The following is a 20937-nucleotide window of genomic DNA, read 5'->3' as shown; positions in this document are numbered from 1 at the left end:
GAATTAATAGATTAACATCGTCACATCAATCAAAACACACGCAACTGAAAACCAAAGGCAGTATGTCTTTTAAGCTGCCTGTAATAAGCAAGTAATCAAACAACAACAACAAAATGGGAAAGAATGAGGATGAATATACAGCATGTCTATCCAGGAAGCCCTACATTATACAAGACATATAGAGAGATGCTAGAGGAGCCCCCCCTCCTCCTCCTTCCATTGGCACTCAGAGAGATCGAGAGAGAGAGAGAGAGCGAGAGAGAGAGAGAGAGAGAGAGAGCTGAGATAATACCTCCTGAATGCATGATGAATTCAGTTGTCAGGTCGGTTGTGGATGCTGAGTGTGTGTGAGACTGAGGTGTACTGAGGCGTTCCATCACTCCTGCTGCAACCACTCCATCTCTCCATCCTCCTCCTCCTCCTCCTAAACTCCGAAACAGAGAGAGAGCGAGAGAGAGAGAGAGAGAGAGAGAGAGAGAGAGAAGCAACACACGCACACAGTGAGACCTGTGAAGAAGAAGACGAAGAGGGAACAAGGAAACCTGGCTCCTTAAAGAAGCATAGAAAAAACAAAGACAACGAAAAAAGAAGCCGCTGGTGCTGATTCATTTTTATTTGAGGACGTCTCCTTCAGGAGCAGGCTCAGCACCCAGGACCTGACCCAGGCTCCTACTGGAACCAGCCAGTCAGGGAACAGCAGGGCAGGAGGATGCTCAACAACCTGACAGACTGCGAGGATGGGGATGGGGGACCCAACCAGGGTGAGTGACGGAATCTAGCTGAGTGCTGCTGCTGCTGCATGGGGTCTGTGACAGGAATAATAATAGGGTCTGCTACAGAAAAATAGGAAGATACTACACGAGGGATGCATGCAGTCAATGCAGTTCAGTACAGCACAGCTCATACAGAAAAAGAGAGATATTCAAATAGAGAGATAGATATTTTAAAGTATGCATTCTCAGTGTATTTTGTATATGTGTGTGTGTGTGTCAGTGTGTGTGTGTGTGTCTGTGTGTGTCTGTGTGTGTGTATGTGTGTGTGTGTGTATGTGTTCTGTAGGTAGTTCAATAGAGATTGATAGAAAAATAGACAGAGGTAAGACATTTTCTAAAATGTTTCCTAATCCCTAGTGGCAGAATCTCAAACCTCGCCTATTGGCAGAGAATTGCTCTCTATATATAAGCTGCATTCTGAAATAAATGACACAGAAATTAATTAACAAATCAGATTACTGAACCATTATCACTGAATGTTATTTCCACTCTGATGTATTCATCTGCCGGGATCAAATCAAAAAGCGCTTGATGCGACTGGGCTTCTTGTGTCATGTGAATAGGAAGACGATGCATTGGTCCGTGTGTTTTGCATGTGTCTGTAGAGATATACTGTGTGTGTGAGTCCATGCATGCTATTTCTGCTCAGGAGTCTCAGAGCTGGCGCACGCTGCCGTCCCCATGACTACAGCTCGAGATGTGTGTGATCACTGCAGGAATGTGCTGTCTTCCTTGCCTGTATGCGAAGAGGCAACAATGCCTTCTTGGTTTAGCATCGCCCTGTGCAAGTTTTTAAAACAGGGACCACTGTGCAGGTTTTTGTATTAAACTGATGCAAATGATTTTATTGGCAACCATTACTGTATAATAAATAGTGCTGTAGCTCTTTGTCCAAGGTGCTGAAATCTTCTATCCGGTGTTGATTTCCTATTAGACCTGCTCTGTGCCTGCAAATACAATAGGATTGCATGGAGCTCTCCGTGGTCCTGAAATGCACGCACACTGCACAGCTCTTATCAGTTGCCTCAGTTTGTATGTCTGTTTGATACACTGTTTTGGCTGGCTAGCTAGGTATTAACCTAATCCTTTTGCAATGAATTTTGTGCATTTGCACACCTCGTGGAACAGTGTTGTTTGCTTGGCACAGCAGTTGATTTTTCTTTTTTTTTTTTTTTTACGTAAAAAAAAAAAAAAAAAAAAAAGTTAAAAAAAAATTAAAAATAAAAAAATAAAAAAAAAAATAAAAAAATAACTACCAATTTGTAACCTAAACGGTTACAGAACCTATGGCAGGAATAATTCCAGCCATATTTGCATGTCCGATTCATTATTGGTAAGGCAGATGAATGAGAGAATGCCTCATTATCTTGGTGCTGCTAATAAAGCGTGACTAAGCTTCGTTTCAAGGCTCGGTGTACGTCTGTAGTACAAGGGCAGCATTCGGAGATACCATTTGTAATGGTCTTGTTCTTACTTCTTAATTAAAAATCGTGACAGTGATGTTGCTGCAGAGACTTTTGGCTTTATGGCTTATCCTATGCTCAGAGTCTCACAGTAAAAGCTACAGCAAGACCTTACAGTGCTAACAGAGCACATACTTAGGAGAAACCTTAGAAACAATCACACCATACTTGTAAAAACATAAAAACAGATGTTCTAGTTGATTGATCTGATAAATGGTGGACATGGCAATGGCCCATTTCAAAATAAGCATGTACAATAACTGCTTAATGCAGTGACTAATCATACAGACCCTCTGCATGCTGGAGCACACACATGTTATGTTTGTTCTGCTGCACAGCCTGGGGGGGCAGGGGGTCATGCTACAAGTCCCCAGCGAGCAGCGCATTAATACTGGTACTCGGGCTGAGCTAATCCCGCTGCAAGCAGGACTGAGAGTCACTCACATCTGGAGAAGAACTGCAGCATCCATGGACCCATGCTGAGTGGCTAATAGATTGTTTAAGCACCATCATTTAAAAAAAAATACACTTTGGATACACTTGTGGTTAAACGGCAGGTTTTAAATTTGGATGCATTCTTTGAAGTGGATTGATAGGTTAATATGGAAACGTAGATTGATTGATTGCCAATGGATTGATCTACCTCAAAATGGAAGTCCAGAGGATTCTGTTCCCTTTGAGATTACCTTCTTTCACTTCTTACCTCTGTGAGTGTGTGCGTGTGTGTTTGTACGGTAGAATATGTGAGTGTGTGTACGTGTGTGTGTGTGTGTAGATGTGTGTGTGTGTGTGTGTATGTGTGTGTGTGTGTGTGTGTGTGTGTGTGTGTGTGTGTGTGTGTGTGTGTGTGTGTGTGTGTGTGTGTGTGTGTGTGTGTGTGAGTGTGTTTGTACGTGAGTGTGTGAGTGTGTGTGTACGTGTGTGTAGATGTGTGTACATGTGTGCGTGTGTAGGTGTGTGTGTTAGTGTGTGTGTGTGTGTGTGTGTGTGTGTGTGTGTGTGTGTGTGTGTGTGTGTGTGTGTGTGTGTGTGTGTGTGTGTGTGTGTGTGTGTGTGTGTGTGTGTGTGTGTGTGTGTGTGTGTGTGTGTGTGTGTGTGTGTGTGTGTGTGTGTGTGTGTGTTTGTACGATAGAGTGTGTGAGTGTGTGTGTGTGTGTGTGTGTGTGTGTGTGTGTGAGTGTGTGTGTGTGTGTGTGTAGTGTGTGTGTGTGTGTGTGTGTGTGTGTGTGTGTGTGTGTGTGTGTGTGTGCTGTGTGTGTGTGTGTGTGTGTGTGTGTGTGTGTGTGTGTGTGTGTGTGTGTGTGTGTGTGTGTGTGTGTGTGTGTGTGTGTGTGTGTGTGTGTGTGTGTGTGTGTGTGTGTGTGTGTGTGTGTGTGTGTGTGTGTGTGTGTGTGTGTGTGTGTGTGTGTGTGTGTGTGTGTGTGTGTGTGTGTGTGTGTGTGTGTGTGTGTGTTGTGTGTGTGTGTGTGTGTGTGTGTGTGTGTGTGTGTGTGTGTGTGTGTGTGTGTGTGTGTGTGTGTGTGTGTGTGTGTGTGTGTGTGTGTGTGTGTGTGTGTGTGTGTTGTGTGTGTGTGTGTGTGTGTGTGTGTGTGTGTGTGTATGTGTGTGTGTGTGTGTGTGTGTGTGTGTGTGTGTGTGTGTGTGTATGTGTGTGTGTGTGTGTGTGTGTGTGTGTGTGTGTGTGTGTGTGTGTGTGTGTGTGTGTGTGTGTGTGTGTGTGTGTGTGTGTAGGTGTGTGTGTGTGTATGTGTGTGTGTAGGTGTGTGTGTAGGTGTGTGTGTGTAGGTGTGTGTGTGTGTATGTGTGTGTGTAGGTGTGTGTGTGTGGGTGTGTGTGTAGGTGTGTGTGTGTGTGTGTGTGTGTAGTGTGGTGTGTGTGTGTGTGTGTGTGTGCGTGTGTGCATGTGTGCGTGTGTATGTGTGTGTGTAGGTGTGTGTGTAGGTGTGTGTGTAGGTGTGCGTGTAGGTGTGTGCGTGTGTGTGTTTCAAGGGTGTAACTGCATGGAATACCAATATCATCTGTTGAACCGTGTGCTTCGTCTGTTTCCTGACTTCATACTCTTCATACTTCATACTTCATTCTGCTCAGCAGACTTTGCATTTGAAGTCCTCTGGTTTTGTAATGAGCAGCCCTTCCTACCTGCTACTTTGTGTTTGATTCAATCCTGCAGCTCTCTCTCCTCTGGATACCCGTCCTTGCTGCTTTCATAAAGAGGTCCTGTTGTCCCCTTTGTTTGCAGGCTAACTTCTCAATGCCGCAGTATGCAGCAGCACACTCTCCTCTGTTGTTACTCGGGTGAGCTCTGATCTCCTGGTCTGTTCATCGCAGTGGAATCCAGGGCAGAGGCAGCTCGAGACGCTTTGAATTCCTCTGCGTTGGGGAAGGAGGGTGCTCCAAGACACCTGCCTCACACCCCCAGGGCTCCAGCCACACACTCAATCACAAGCCTCCTTGAATCCCCCTGGGCCTCTGCCTTGCTCTGCAATGGCTTACTGTACACTTAGACAGATCTTTAGTTATGACTGACTGCGTAATGTCTTAAAAACTCCCTGGGGGATTTTTTACATGATAATTTTTTTTTTTTTCTCGGACACCGAGAGCCTCGGTAGAAAATGCCTTTGCAGACATGGAGCCCTGCCTGTTACAACAGACCCTCCGCTCCGAAACCTGGAAAGCAGCGATGAATATTTAATCCGATAATCTTTCCACTGCAGCTCTCTCATACCTCAGCACCTTCTCTCCATGCCGGACTCTCAGTGGCTGCTTTAGTTCTTTTGCTCTCGCCCTTAACAAAGAAATCTGCATGGATTTCCATGTGGTAAAGAATTCAGGTGGTGAAAATAACAATTTGTGTATTTGTTTAGTGTGAAGCTTGCACAAGACGTGGTTTAGTGAATTTTATTGTAATACAATCAAATTGTCCAGACCAAACAGAAGACTCACGAAGACAGATAATCAGATGAATTTAATATATATGTAATAGTCAAGGTGCTTGGTTCTGTGCCTGCACCTGTATGCAGTGCACTAGTGAGACATACTGACATGCATTGTGCTTGCCTCCTCTATCCACTGCACTTCGGTATGAATCACGTGTGTTTTGAGGGGCTGTGTTTCCGAGGGTTACAGGAGGTGTCAGTGCTTGGCCATTCTGAGGTCAATCAATGTATGTCTTTGCATTTCCATTGCTGAGTCAGTTTGTGGAAGCTGCCTGTTCGACAGCAGACTTCCAGCAGAGATCCAGGTCTGGGACCCTCAACCTCCAGACCCCAGGGACACAACCTGGATTCTGGAGGGGAATGGGAGCCCGAGCCTGCTCTATCTGGGGATATCTGGATATAGCCAAATAATGCATTCTCTGTGGAGTGTGTCTCTAAGGGTAATGCATTCTGCTAAGGTACAGTGTAGTATAACCAAGGGTGTTAGCCTTGCTAGATTGGGTTACCAGTCTATACCATGCTGGTAACCCTGTGGGTCTTGTTTAGTGTCTGATCGTTCCCACAGGTTTGCAATGGGTCAGACTGAAATGACATTGCAAAACAAACAGCCTACCATGAAAGATGGAGTAGGTTTTTTTTAGATTAAATGCTGGTTACTGGTAAAAGAAAATAATAATTGTGTTTCGAGTTATTAAACACACTGCAGGGCCTCTTGTCTTCGAATCTTACCTTTAACATGTACGTTGAAAAAGCTGTACGGAATCACACTTATTAAAATGCCACTTGTTGGGGAGCAATGCTCAGAATCCAGTGTGCCAGTTCATTTCAGCATGCAGCTGACTCTGCGTTACCCAGGAGGCTTACCTGAGCAGAGTCTGTATTCCAACAAGAATCAGCACCTGCTTCAGCAGATTCATTCTTTGTATTTTTTTGCAATTATTATTTTTTAATTGAAATGTATTTTAACTTCAGGAGGGGGAATCCCTGTTCATTTGAAATGCTCTCCCTGCAAGCTCTCGTCCAGACTGCACAAACTAGGAACGCACCGCGTGGTCAAAGATCATTATACTATTCTCTTTATCTACTAAAATAACAATAACAGCTGTTTCAGCTCAATAAGATGTTTTGACAAGGAATACTAGTTGTTGTTTTGTCATTTTGGTAATGCAGAAAATATTTCAGTTGTTTTAAAGGTTTCTAGTAGTATTTTAGTTCTGTACACATGTATTTACTAAGTAACCGCCATGTAAATACACAGTAATTAGAGACACTTCATGTAAAGTGTTACCATATATATAGACAGATATATAACGGTGCTATTCTGTAGGCTGCTATTATTAACAGTACACTAGCATTTTGCAGGATGTATTTTCCTCTGCTGTTTGCTCAGCTACAGTCAAGATTTCTATCTCTGTTTCATTTTGGTCAATCATACTTCGTTCTGTCACTGCATCTCATTCTGGGGCAGGTTAATGAAGATGAAACTAGGCTCTGAGCTGATGCCAGCGTGCGCTCGATCTCCAGCGCTGAGATTACCAGTCCACTATTATGCACGCCTTCTTCTACAATCAATCAGCAGGATCTATACTTTGCTTTGGCAGAAGGTTTTGTTGGGGATTATTAAGAAAAGTAACCGTGGTTACGAATGATTTTGTGCTCTGCAAACCCTGCCTGGTTTCCTAACGCTGGTGGTTCTTATGTGGAGTAACCTTTGAGGAAAGCAAGGTTATGCAGTATTGCACCCAGCATGTTTCGTGACTTTGAGAAGTAATAACAAAAGCTCCGCAATGTCTTTGAAGCACGAGCAGGTCCTTTTCCCAGTGAAGTGCAGTGCGTGTAGTCGACCTGGCCTACCTATGAAGCATTAAATCCAGGGAGCTCTTTTCTATAAATTCTGCTGTGGTTATCAGTGGTTTGCCAAAGCCAGGCATTCGCTAGGATCTTACTTTGCTTTCAAACAGTAGCCATGAATCCCCCTGATCTGATCTGCATGCACTCTAACAGTTATAGCGGGATTTCTGCTTCATATATGGGACGCTTGCAGTTTTCCAGCTGGGTTATTGTTGAAGCTAATGTACGTGCTTGACCTTGAGTGCTGTGAGGTGATTACAGCATCTACAGGACTAAGTCAATGATGTCCTGCATGCCGTATGTCTGCCTGGTGACGACGTGCGAATGTAAAGGACTACGCCTTCACAAAGCCACGCCCATCTGCTCAGTGTTCCATTAAAGAGGTTTGACCTTCATGATGACATAGCTGCCGTTCCAAGCACAGAAACTGCAGGCCCCACTAGCAGAGGCTGTTTGGAGGTGCTGGGGGGGGGGGGCTCTAAAGGCTCTATAGGCTCTAGCTGTGCCTCTGTTTCCAAACAACCCCAAAGCAGCACTTAGAAAAGCGTCCTACATTGCATTGCTCAGTTCTAAAAACGAAACACAAAAAAAATGCCCTTCTTCCATCTGTTGCAGAAATGCACTGAGATTGTAACACATTTTAACAGCTGAGCAGGTAATATTAAAGGCCAGCCCTTTGCTATTCTTTAAATCCCTCACGCTGTCATCCCAGAGCACAGTGCTGATGATTGCGCTTTAAGAAACGTTATTGTGAGCTTTTTGTCTCTGCGAAGAAACTCACAAGACAGTCCCTGCCATCGCTGTGCTGTCAAGACCTGCTGTTATTGCTCAGGGAGGGGTGTTGATGCAATTTCTAAAGCTGAGAATTGAGCTAAATCCCGGTGTGGCATTTCTATCGATCCATCCTTTCCAGGTGAATTGATGAATAAACAATGGGATTTCTACAGCCTCCTCTGAATGCTTACAGATGCTTTGTATCTACCTTGCTGTCAAGCAGGAAGAAATGGTTGGATTTCTTCTTTAAAATAATCGGCCAGTCTTCTTCAGTTAAGTTTTAATCAAAAGAGTTTTATTTAGGAACAAAGCAAATCCACAGACAGTACAGAATGCAATCAGTAGCTCTTCTCACTGTGGCCATCATTCTAACCAGTGAGCTGTTCTGGGAAGGGACAGAGCAGATTCGCTTTCTCCAAAGTAGCTCTCTGCCTTCTCCAGCCTGCCTGACGCTCCTCCGTCTCCCTAGGAGAAAGCACGGGGATTGCTGTCTGCTTCCATCTGCTTTGGCAATTTATCTATACAATCTTCCAACACGCACACACTCACACACACACACACACATGAAACAAGCTTATCAACAGAACCTATCAAATAATACATCGGGCGATATTGAAGGGCCCTCGTTAGAAATTCAATTACTTCCTTGAGCAACCTCACAAAAACATCCAATATATTTCTGCATGTATTAAGACTCCTCTTGGCTTTGTTCTTGTTTTAATGACACGAGGTGGTGGGGCTGCTGGCCCGCGCTGGCTCAGTGGATTAGTCTAGTTTGCAGCTCTGCACAGCAGTTTATAAAAGGAGACTGGGAGGTGGTGTGGTCTAGTGGTTAGAGTTGAGGGATTGGGAGGCTGTGGTTAAGATCTTGGATTATTTGAGGGAGATGACAATAAATGGATGTCTCAAACACCTGAAGCTGGTAAGGGAAGATGATGCCTCCTGGATATATACAGGTACTACAATGCAGTGTACAAAAAGTGTGAGCTTGGGGGTGGGCATTGGTGTTGTTCTGACCCTGTCTTTGCTATGGAATGGCATGAAGGGCATTGCCTCTCTTCCTCGCTGCCTTGTTGTAAACCGTGCATAGCATCGCATTGATTACATTACCATATAGTGGTGAGGATGATACAATTGCATTATAAAAGGATCCCTCCTAATACCCACTGTAGGGTTTTAAAGGCTTGTTCGGATCCACGCCCCCCTTTGATGTGTTTCCAGTTGATTTACAGCTTTGCTAGATTGCGATTACAAGCTGTTTCTCCCATGGATCACACAGAGCAGGCCCCATTTCTCTAACTCCCAAGGATGACAGGCCACCAATGACAACTGTAAAGGAAGGATTACAGAGCGAGGGTACAGTGTGGCTTGTGGAGTAACACTTGAACCCAATGCATAGAACTCTGGCTTTGTCCATTCAAACTGACTCACACACACACACACACACACACACACACACAGGAGATGCTCTGCTAGCAGTCTCCTGGCACAATAATAGTCTGGCACAATGAATAATCAGATTGTTTGGTTTTGTTTGTCTGCGTTTCTGTACTTTTGGGTCACAACAACAACCTTCCAAGCAGATCAAAGCCCGCACCTGCTCTTCTGTTACTACAGAGCGGTCATGGGACAGGTTATTGAGTCCACTGCAGAGTGTAACTCCTGGTATTGCGTTGCTAAGACTGGACCCACCCAATACCGACAGGTCACAGTGACTCTCTCTCGGCCCACTTAGATGCACAGAACCATTTCCAATCAGCCCCTTCAATATGGAAATCAGGTTTGGTATGCAGTTTCAGCACCAAAGTATGATTGAGGAACCCTTTAAAATCAGAGGCTTTTTATCAGACTATATAGTGATTATTCTATGCATGTCAGACTGCTCTTAGACATTAAATAAATACATCAGTATGTTAGAAATCCTTGGACTACTGGGAGTAAAACCTTGATTATTCAAATTCGGATTTAATAAAACCCCTCTGTTATCCGAACAGCCCCCTGCTATCCTGTCCCGTTCGTGCAGCTCTCTTACCCCACAATGTTATGGAGAAACTGCGAACTGCGTTAACCAGCTTGGTATCTTCTGGAGGTTTGTAGATACTGCCCTGTGAGGGCGAGGCCTGACCAGTGCCCTTAGTAAACACACGCTGTTGATGCATGCTGAGGCTCCAGGTCCCTCTTGGGCAGAGGTTAAGGCTGCAACAGAACCCATCCTAAATCAGCATTATTCTCTGCCACTGCCACTGGATCCAGCTCACGTAGCTCACTGGAAAAATCTGTTCAGCTTTTGTGAAGCCTGCTTTGAAGTCGTAAAGCAGGATTGAGGGAGTTTAAAGGGCTTATGGAACAAACGTCACATTTTTCAGTTTGAATAAAAGGGTGTGTTCAGGGAATTGGAAAAAAATGGTGAGCGATTGCCTTGTCTTGTAGCCTGCTCTTTCCTCCCGTCTGTCTGGCTGGCTGTTTTTTAACCACCTCGTGTTTCCCTATCTTTTCTGATGGGTTTTCTTTTGCATGCTGTGCATGCTAGCTGCTCATTACATCAGTGGCATACTTCTACCTTCTTCACAGGCTCACCAGGAGACCTTCTAAGAAGGGTGGATCACAAGCATCAGTAGATACCACTGCCAGCACGGCTACAAAGCAAGACCATGCGAAACGGACAAAACAAAGGCTGAACATGCTCGCACAGGAATGTAAAAAAAATGTCCACATTACAACAGGACATAGCTGCAGCAGGTTCTTGCATTGCACTGCACCTTTAGCCCTTATGTTCTTTTCAGCAGGAATCGTCATCCCTAACTCAAAAGAGCCGTGCTGTATTGGGGAGCTCAGTGTGGGGTATGTGGCTCAACAGCCATCACAAAACTGCCTTTCCCAAGTCGCCATTCTGGGAACTCAATATAACTGAGGACAGTCCAGCTGACCCCAGAGGTGTGGACATCCACATCCAGTGCTGTGTGACGAACCTGCTTGGGAACAGTTTCCCGTTCGCCTTCGTCCTGATTCGATCTGGATTTTGCTTGGTGGAGAAGGTAACTCAGTAAGACCCCTCCAGGCTGTAATGAATATTGAACAGCGCGCCTCGTCAGCTTTTGATCAGAGTGCGCTTCTGATTGGTATCTCATCACGGCACAGCAAACACAACAAACACAGAGAAGCGAGTGAGGAATGCACACCTTTCCACTCTGCCCCAGACACTGCCCCACGAGAGCAGGTACGAGTAGAACCTTCCAATACTAGAAACAGTGTGTGTACTGCATTATCCATCTGTCACCTCTTTATACATAATCTATCTGTCTGTATCCCTTATCTAGCAGTGTACTCTATCCATCATCTAGATGCAGTACATGCTGGTAAGATTAGCACTTAAGGGGTTAAAGAAAGAAAGAAAGAAAGAAAGAAAGAAAGAAAGAAAGAAAGAAAGAAAGAAAGAAAGAAAGAACTGTACAATTCATGCTAGGACATTTTCGTACAAAAACGGTAGTTTGATTTAGGTGTAAATATTTTAGCAACTTCTTAGTCCATTTTAAATAAAGTCCCCTGCAGTTTCTTAAATAAAATATGGAAACTGCTGCCAATTTAGTGCGCTGCAAAAACACGCGCTAACTTCATTAATAATACAGGGCCCTTAGTGTGAAGAGCTTGGAAGACATGCTCCCAAACAGGACGCAAGGGCTTTAGGTTGAAGATATAGCCAAAAAATGCACAATGCAAAGGACACAGCACATGGTGTCCACCTGAGCTACTGTACCATTTTAGAGCTACACAGCGCCGAGGAGCAAGTGGCAGGGTCTACAGACAAACTCCTTCAGAGATTATGGGTCATTCAGGCAATTAGATGTACAGCCTGGGGGATGTGCTGAAAAGGGAAGTGCTTTGATAAACTGGATGTCCTCCTCTGTCCTCGGAGTTTCTGGTTTTTATTCTGTTTAGCAGCATAGCAGCTTTCCATTCTCACCAGAGCAGGAGCGCACAAACCCAGATTTTTTCTTTGTAAAAAAGGGATAAACATTCACTGGATCTGAGTTAGACGCCAGAGATTTCTTATACTGTGCAACATAAACAGCCTGCTTGTTTTTCTGAGAAATAAAACCGTGCGCAGCAGAAACACTTGAGAAGGGAGCGACACTGTTCTCTCTTTGTTGCAATAGCAGGCTTGAAAACAATCTCCCAGTGTACTGTATTAAAGGCAGTGAGTATAGAGGATGGCTGCAGTGGCTGTGTTCGCTAACATGTTGAGTTTCCAGTTTCTAGTATTTCCAGTTCTGTGCAGAACTTATCCCTTCCAGCGTGCGACAGGCAGCCAAGTCCCAATGGTGTGACGTAACTCATTCGCCTTTGAGCCACACCAGCCAGAAATGATATGACACCACAAGAGCAAGCTATGGACACACAGGATAGTTTCTTATTGCAGAATAACAGACAGTCAAAGAGCCTGTGAGCCCTGGTGTAGCACAGCAAGGAGAAAACCGAGGAGGGGGGATTCAAGCAGGAATGGTGTGCAGCTACACCACCCCTGTAATCTCCCTGTTCTGACATTGGAATGGCAGTGTACTTGTGTTTTTAACAGGTGTCCCTTAGGGACTGTTGTATTTATTGCTTTTGCAGAATGTGTAGCTTGAACACTGGCCAAGAACTAGAGCAGTGAGCAGCCTTCAGTTATCACACAACATCGGATCACATCAATTGATTTCTAAGGCAACACCTCACTCCCGTACCACAGTTAAGGCCAGGATGTTGAAGGTACAAATGTACACGTTGTTTTATTTTATTTCAGAAAGGATGTCAAGTAGAACATGCAAAATATAGTGGCATAAACCCCAGTCTTTCTCAGGATTTCCCATATGTACTGTAGAGACACCAACCTTGCTGTTTCCATAGTAACTGCCTCCTATTGGCAAGGGCCACACGCTCTCCCTATTGGCAAGGTGCCAGCACTCTCGAGAGCTAGAAATGGTGACCAGGGCTCGACACTGCAAGAGGCCAGCAATTCTGAAGTGACTGTGAAGCCGGGAGCTGATTCTTGAGAGCTTGCCTATCAGTTTAGATAGGGCTGAGTCGCTGAAGCGTTTGTGAGAGACTTGTCAGTTATCACTGTGGTAAATAGGTGTCTGTGCCACATGCTGCTGAAAACTTGTTAATATTATTTTGAAGGGAAAGTGTATTAGCTACAGTTAATGGCGCAGTTGTTTTGAATAATAATAATTAATAGCAATGCTCCTTACCAGTGTCTTGACCTCTCTGTTGAGACTCTAACCTAAGCATTCAGTTGCCTGGCACTGTTTGAAATCGTGCATTGTATTGCAGCGACAGTATTTTTTATTGTAGGATTGAGAGTAGGTTGTGCAGCTGGAGAAGAGATTGTTATTTAGATGTAGTATCATTACGCTATGTAGGTCACTTCACAGGCGCAGAGTCTCTGTTAGGAAGGAGTGCAGTGATCTTGTCTGATTCTGCAGGGGGCCGCTGGAACATTGCTGTAATTGGCGTTCGGTGGCAGCGGCGTTCGTAGACCCAGCCCGCTGGGAGCCCCGAGTCCTTGCAGTGCTCCTCTAATCTGATCTGCCTGCTTTTTTCCTGAACAGGAATGTATTTATTTGAATGTACGAGCCACAGATGAGTTTGGTACACCCCACCGGAGACTCGGCTTGTCAGAGAGACGAAGCGCTGCTCTTATATAACGCAGTGGCGGCAGACGCTGACATTTCTTTTTAGATATGCATTTATTTTAAGATTTCATTTTCAGCAGAGAGCTCTCAAGGTAAAATGCTGTCTCGTTTTTCAAGAGGGTCCCAAATGACTGCAGTGAAAGGCACAGGAAAGGCAAACAATGCACAGAGCTGACGTACGACAGGAACGGGTTCCTACAGAGCTGGAACTGACTGAAGAGCGTGTGAAGTGTGATGTAAAAGCAGAAACTGGTTAGCCTGGGGCCAGTCCTGTACACTGCCCCCTCACATATCCACAATGTCTGTGTGATATGATATCTGCTGTGGTTTCTGATGCTGATAGAGCTGTCATAACTACTTATGGTTCCGGAGTGTTCACATGCACGTCTTCACAACCCCCTACTTAATGACTGCACTCGCAAACACAGCTGACAAAAAACAGGGAGGCTGGTGTTACTCTTAACATCTGCTAGATGCTCCGCAGCACCTCTCTGTGCTGGCAGTCCAGGGACTGGGCAGGGAGAGGGATAGGCTGGTCTGGACACACACAGATAAAAGAGCTGTGGTGAGTGGAGGAGCTGGAGGTGCCTGAGGTCTAAGAGCCTGGTGGCACTGACTAGGGCCCCCCCCACCCTCCGGGTTATATACACACGTCATTGCAGGGCTGAGCATCCCAAAACAAGTGCGCAGGACTGGAAACAGGCACACTTATTACACAGCGGGGGTCGTGAGGGATAATTACATTTCCCTGCCAGGAGTTACACCATTAGTATGGTCAAACGGTTACAAATGCTTTATCAGTAACGTGGATTAAAAAATGAAGTGATTATTCTAAAGCTTTATAGTCACAAAATGGCGACAGCGTGTGCTTTATCCACCCCCACCCCCACCGCCCTCTTTATTTGTTCCCTCCCCCGAATCTCTGCTTTGTGTCCTGCTGGCCCGTGGAGCCGTGTGGTTTGAAAAATCGAAGCTGGCAGGCAGGCAGCGAGGCAGGCAGGCAGGCAGGAAGGCTGTACCACAGCATTCAGATTCATTCAGCTAAAACCTGCCTTTTTATTTTTGTTGCTCTTTTTGTCGGAATCAATTGAGAATAATCACCTAGGTGTGAATTACACAGACAAGGGGACTGCATTGCACATGTTTGCAGGGTCTGATCATTCAGAGATGAAGAGAAGGCTGATTTCATTTCAATCTGTGTAAGGCAGCCACATGTAGAAGCAGTCAGCCCGCTGTACTGTGAGCTGAAAGTAACACCACTGGGTTTGCTTTTTGTTTGTCTAAGCTCGCTGTACAGCCTGTAATGAGCTGGAATGCTATTCTGGAAAGAGTTTCCTGTGTCTATGCAGAGTGCCTCTACAGTACTCTGTGTGTTTTGTAAACAGCATGTGATTGCAGACACAGTAACAGGTTGAATATCAGCCCTTATCTTGAAGATTCTAGTTTCAGTGGCATTGATTGATTACAATGCAGTATGACAGGTTTTAACACAACAAATACAGATGCAATCCAAACACAGCTGTAGGGACCTGCATTTCAGTTTGTCATGACTTTGACTGCTTTTTCCAAGTTCAATTGTAACGTTTCAAAATAAATACAGTAAATCAGGCTTGTTAAAGCTTGACAGCACTCAAACCCTTGACCCTGGCACAGAGATGCAAAGTGCTTCTGTGTACATCCTCACTCCCATCTCGCTCCTTCACTCAAAGCATCTTCGGGCTTCTCTCTAATATGCTCATGTGACCGCATTGGAAACCGCAGCTAGTCTGCCAGCCAGGCTCTTATTGAAGATTAAACCGTCCTGCACGCTGAACGGGCCCTGGGGAAACCAGCCGCTACAGTAAGAGAGGAAGAGCGAATTAAACAGCCTCTTATTTTATTATGATCTGCGGCCTTGTCAAAGGGTTGTAATTCTGAAGTCAACAGTTTTAATTTAATTGCACAGCGCCTGGCTCAGCTCTTAGAAAACTCACAAGATTGCCAGTGGGCAGAATGGAAACACCACAGATCTGAGAGGCCTGGGGTACAGAGTGTGGGGAATGGAAAGTCGAAGTGCCCCTGTACTAGCTCCTGAATACAGGATATCGAATTCCAGTAGCAGCTTTTGAGGTAGTCACTTTACTCGATGGGAGTTAGCGGCTCTGATGTGTGACACAGGAGAACAGGCTCCACGCTCTGGAATGAGGTCTGAAGGCAGAGGAAGAGATGCGTTTCCGTTAGTCACCCCAGGGATAAAGCAAACAAGACAGGAGACAGAACGAACAAACGAAGAGTAGTGAGGAAGCAATAAATCAAACGAAATCTAGAGCTCGGGACGCGGGGGAAAATTCCATGGCTTAAAAATAAAAACTTCTTCAGCGATTCCAGATGGACGGCCTTTCTAATGCGGCTGTGCCTGGGCTGCGGCTGGACTCGGGGGCTAATTGAGATGAGCAGCACGTACAGCAGCCCCTCCATTTGCAGAAACCCTTTGCTGCATTCCCCAGACCAGCAGAGAACAGCGGCCCTGTCCCTCTCACAGCTGCACGGGCTGAGATAACATTTAAATTCATTCCCGTTCTTTCCTAGGCTGCTCGGAACAGTAGAACAGCCATACCTGTCAAGCTGAGATTTAGTGCAGTGTCCCCTGCTGTGATTGATGACAGGGCTGCTCGTGTGTAATACTGTAAAACCCCTGAGAACCAGCACTGCGCCAGTGGAAAAAAAAACAAGCCAGCGATTCGACGAGGCTGTGCAGCTCCCTGAGCAACTCAGGGGTCCCAAGTGAAGGGTGCAGCTGGAATATTAAGTTGGTTACCACACTTTCAGAGCAGGGATACATGTTTGCCAAAGAGGTTTGCTGTCATACAGGCAACTGATCAACAGTTTCCAGGATTAGGAACTAATCAAACACTTTTGCACCTGGACCCTAGTCTGCAGCTAAGCATGTACGGGGGACCAGAATAGCCAGGGATCCACACTGTGCATTAACAGCGTGACTCAGTCTCTCCTGTAGGTCCACTGTCTTTTAGATCATCAATCGAGGGTCTGTTATATGATAATGCGCAGGACAGACAAACACGATTCATATAAAGCAGCTAAAAGAAAAGGTATGTACACATGTTGCAATCCTCTTTGTTTAATTGCTTGCTCAAACTGTTGCTGTTCAAGTCAACAATTCTCATGCTGTAGCCAGAAGCTGGTAGGGGAACATTGTGTGCAAAACTCTATACTTGGCAGAGCATTTAATTGATTAAGGATATGTATGCATGGCACCCCCTGTGAGCATGCAGGCTCATCTGCAAAGAGGTGAGGGGTGGGGGGGCTGCCATTCAACTTGAGGTGCAGGAGGTTGAGCGTTATTAAACACTCCTGGCTGAATAATAATTATAATATATTCTAGGATTTTTTCATTCATTTTACAACAACGCACAATGCATATCCAAACGCAGATCTGTTGTCAACTGATTTTTATTCTGCCAGGCAACAAGACTTAAACACCAGCCTCCCTGGCTCCCAGTCCAGTCCACAGCTCTTTAAGCCACTGTGCTGGCCTCCCATCCCAGCCCTCAGTTTTGAACATGTCTATGAATCATACAAAACACTAAAGAACACTGCATTTCAGAGCTGAGCCACCCCATGTTGGCAGGTCAGAGAAATAGTTTTTTAGTCTAGTTCTGGAGAGCCTGAGGGAATCAGACTGGTAGATGCTAAATATTCAGACTGTGAGCTTCACAATCTGGGTTGCTGATGAATCACTAGGCTATTCCTCTCCGTCCTTATGTATAAACTGTCTCTGTCCAAACTTTGTGTGCTAATCAAGCACTGGCACACTGCATGTCAGTCCTGTAGCTCAAAGCAACCTCCTATCCCATGTTCCCATAAGAGAGAGGCAGAGAGCTTGAGATGTTTCTGATGGTCTCTTTGACCCCCCTGCCCTCTCCTAATCCATGAGGATGTTGTGAAAGGAATGTGGAGAGCTGTACTTGCCGGCACCCGGAACGCATCCATCAAACAGCTCGCTCATTAACCCTTTGCTGCCTGAAGCAATGTTGGTGAACTATTAATAAGACCGTCACATTCCTTTGTATAACCATATCCCCTTCATGGGTCTAGGGCTAGCTGACGAAAGCCTATTACAAAACCCGCAACATATTAACATCAATCAAACAGTAGGGGCTCCTCGCATTACCCTTCACTATTCTCCCCGGGTTTTGTAGGATTGCCAGTTTATTTTCCTTTTCATACTGGAGTAGAAGGCTTTGATTTATCGGGCGCAATGTTCTCCTAGCTCTACCCTTCCTGTAAGACGCAGGTTCAGGTACAGTGATCGTGTAGACCGGGTTTGTCTGACTGTGTGTCCTTCAGTGTGTGCTCGGGGGGGCTGCAGTGCTGGAAACAGCCTATAGTTGATGGTAATTAATGTGTACAGGACTCGTTTTTTTGGACGCTGGTGTAATAAAGGTCACATTAATAAGCCGTGACTGTGCTGTACATCATTTCGTTAGCTCGTCTGATGTGCATGTTGTACATCGCTCACAGCTCACAGCTAATGTTTTCATCCTTGCAGAATTAACCCCTGCAGTCCTCTATACTAGCTCAAGGCATTGGATTTGCTGTTACATTTACATTGATTGCCGATTGGTTTCTTGGAGCCACTACAAATAAATCAAATCAATTGCCATCCCATAGTTACTTTTGTTTATTAGCACCTTTCACAATTAGCTCCAGCTACTGACCATGTCAGAACGCACAAACGGCTCTAGTGCTCATGGTCTTCCCTTCAAGAGAACGAAGTGGTAATGAACACACACGTGGAAGACCATAACGATTGGCTGTTCAAACTCCTTAAAACTTCACAGTTCAAGATTTCTCATCTCTCTTTAAGCCTTCTCTTAGGCAGGGTTTGAGCGCTTCATATTCAACAGCACTGATGGCAAACCTGAACGAAAGAGGGCATAAAAACCGCACCGCTGTACCGGAGGAGTAGAAATGGGTTCTAAAAATAGGTGGTGTTTTGACCGAAAGTCCTTGTCAGGGAAGCGCCCGCGGAGAGAACAAGAACAATTAATCTCTGAGAATCGACCTGCCGGCCGACCCCAGCTCTCTGGAAGTGTCTCAACACGTCAGTCACATAAGCACCTAGCAAAACAAAACAAAGGACTTTCAATTCATATTTCATTCAGTAAGGGCGTCGAGAGTTTTACTGAGCAAGAACATTTTCACTCCGCGTTAGTTCGGGTCACCTTCTCCTCTTATCATCCTTTGAGAATTGAGTCAGACAACTTTCCTGCTGTGAGAATTATTAGAAACCTGGAGCTTCGACTCCATTTAGGAAAGCTGGAGGCACAAAGGCAGGCAGTGGAGACCAACACCTTTCGAACGTGAAACAAATCAAATCAGCCATGAATACTAAGAGATTACCCTAGGACAGTAAAGAAATAACACGAAAGATTCAACTGGAATGCAAAACATGGCAATGTTAATGAGAGCGATCAAGCAGCGCCCTCTCCTGTGCCTAGCGCACAGAAATTAGGACTCTTTCACAGTGGGATGCACGAATCTGAGATATGAGACCTCGATATGGGTGACATTTTTTTTTCTGTTTTGATTCTTAACATTTTGGAAGTCAGAGAGAGAGAGAAAGAGAGGGAGAGAGATGGAGAGAGAAGTAGAGAGAGAGAGAGGGGATTGGCTCCAGCTCAGATAACACAAAACACACTGTGAACCCAGACAAACTTGATCATAGCACAAGCCTGTGGGAAGTCATCATTTAGAAAACGATGGCCACTAAGTGAAATGGGTCGAGTCCCCTGACCTCCTTGCAGCCAAGTTGTGTCATACTATCTAGTGGAAGTAATGAGACCCTGCCTGTCTTGTCAGACCACCCTGGGAGAATCATTACAAGATAATAAACAGGAGAGAGTCCGTCTAACAACAAGTGGTGCAGAATGGAACACTCACTCACACGTCTGTTCGTTGATACAATTTTGCAATTGGATTCAGCTCTGTCTTCATTGGGATGGTCAGGACAACAGAAGGGATATGAATCGTACCAGTTTGAGATGTGAGGGTCTAGGGGGTTAGGAGACACAGTCTGTTCTCAGCTAGTGTACCTAGGTATGGACCTGCAGTGTAAGGAATAGGATTGTATCTGGAGAGGCCTGAAGAATTAAATATTTAAAAAAAAAAAAAAAAAAAAAAAAAAACAGTGCATGAACAAAAAGTAGGAATTATTGGAGCGATTTGGAATAAAGATGCAGAAGGAATCTTGATGTTGGCTAATGTGACAGTCAGGTGAGGTGATTTGTAGCACTCTAGTCCTACATGAGAATCAGCTGCCTCTGAGGGAGCGCAGTGTTTAAGCTGCAGGGTAATGTTATGATTTATCCAATTTTGTAGTGCTCCTTTAAGAACGTGGCTTGTTTCTTTAACATTTGTAAATGAGATGGAAATATCTTTTTTTTTTATATCCCTCATAAATTATGCTTACCACACTGGATTGTAAAATATAGGGATATTAAAAAAGGATAAAGGCAGAATTCCTACATTATATCACTGTGTCAAAATGAAGTATACAATAAAAAAAAATAAAATAAAAAAATCTAGAAACGAAAATTCGTTTCGAAGCCACAGCTTTTTCAGCAGTAAAACGTGTGGCTCTAGTGTCCTGCAGGAGTGTACCGGGAGGCTGGCTGTATCCAGGATGGTCCTCGCTGGCAGGTCCAGGGGTGCAGGTGGAGGTCTGGCCCCTGACGGAGTCTCTCTCAGGACGGTTCCGCAGGCAGGAGCTCGCTGACAGTCTCAGGGGTGCAGGTGGAGGTCTGGCCCCTGACGAAGTCTCTCTTGGGACCGACTCTATGAACAGCTCCATGGATTGCCGGAGCGTGCAACCTGTCAACAAGAAGTATGACTTTATTGCGCAGCACAGATATTCGAAACTACAATGCGATCTCTCCTCTCTTTTACTGTATAGCCTGGCAAACACATAAGAGGATTCTGTATCAAGTCTTTAAGCCATTTCAATTATACCTCCCCATCCCAAATAAACAGTTTGAATGCTTCTGTCTAGCACTGTGGTCACTGTGATACTCAATACACTGTATAGAAAAATTCCACTTAAATCCAATTCAATCCTCTTAGAATAGGCATACTTTATAGGGTTTGCTAATATGCATGTACTTACATGGCACATACATGGCACGCTACATGTGTAATGCACCATGACCATATAGGGAGCTCCTGGCACTGCAGCCTGGCTCACTCTGTGAGTAACGGGCAGCTCCGACGCTCTCCCTCCAAGCTGACTAATGGACTCTACAGCAGTCTGCTGCAAGCAGCATCACTTTGCAACGCTAGGGATCACAAGCTCAAATGAATAGCAAAGCCTGGATCACACTGCCAGGCAGTCTTCTTTCCATCCCTGCCATTAAAACTTGTGACTGGTTTCACCTCATGGAGCCCAGAGAGCTCCTGCTGTACATGCCTG

General features: G+C 45.1%; 1 protein-coding gene across 5 annotated transcripts in view; it reads left to right on the top strand.

Moving 5' to 3' along the window:
* LOC121298245 (solute carrier family 12 member 5-like) overlaps positions 1 to 20937 on the top strand; it is a 111688-nt gene that overhangs the window by 48165 nt on the left and 42586 nt on the right. Inside the window, exon 1 of one of the 5 annotated variants that reach the window (XM_041225253.1) lies at positions 305 to 761. The exons of the other annotated variants lie outside the window; for them this stretch is intronic. Coding sequence (XP_041081187.1) covers positions 710 to 761 — 52 coding nt within the window. The 5' untranslated portion in view covers positions 305 to 709. Of the gene's footprint in view, positions 1 to 304; positions 762 to 20937 lie in introns of those variants that run through there. 5 annotated transcript variants of the gene reach the window in all.

This window comes from Polyodon spathula, chromosome 23, assembly GCF_017654505.1.
Source record: "Polyodon spathula isolate WHYD16114869_AA chromosome 23, ASM1765450v1, whole genome shotgun sequence".
NCBI classification, from domain to species: Eukaryota; Metazoa; Chordata; class Actinopteri; order Acipenseriformes; family Polyodontidae; genus Polyodon; species Polyodon spathula.
This window is presented reverse-complemented; position numbering and strand designations above follow the sequence as displayed.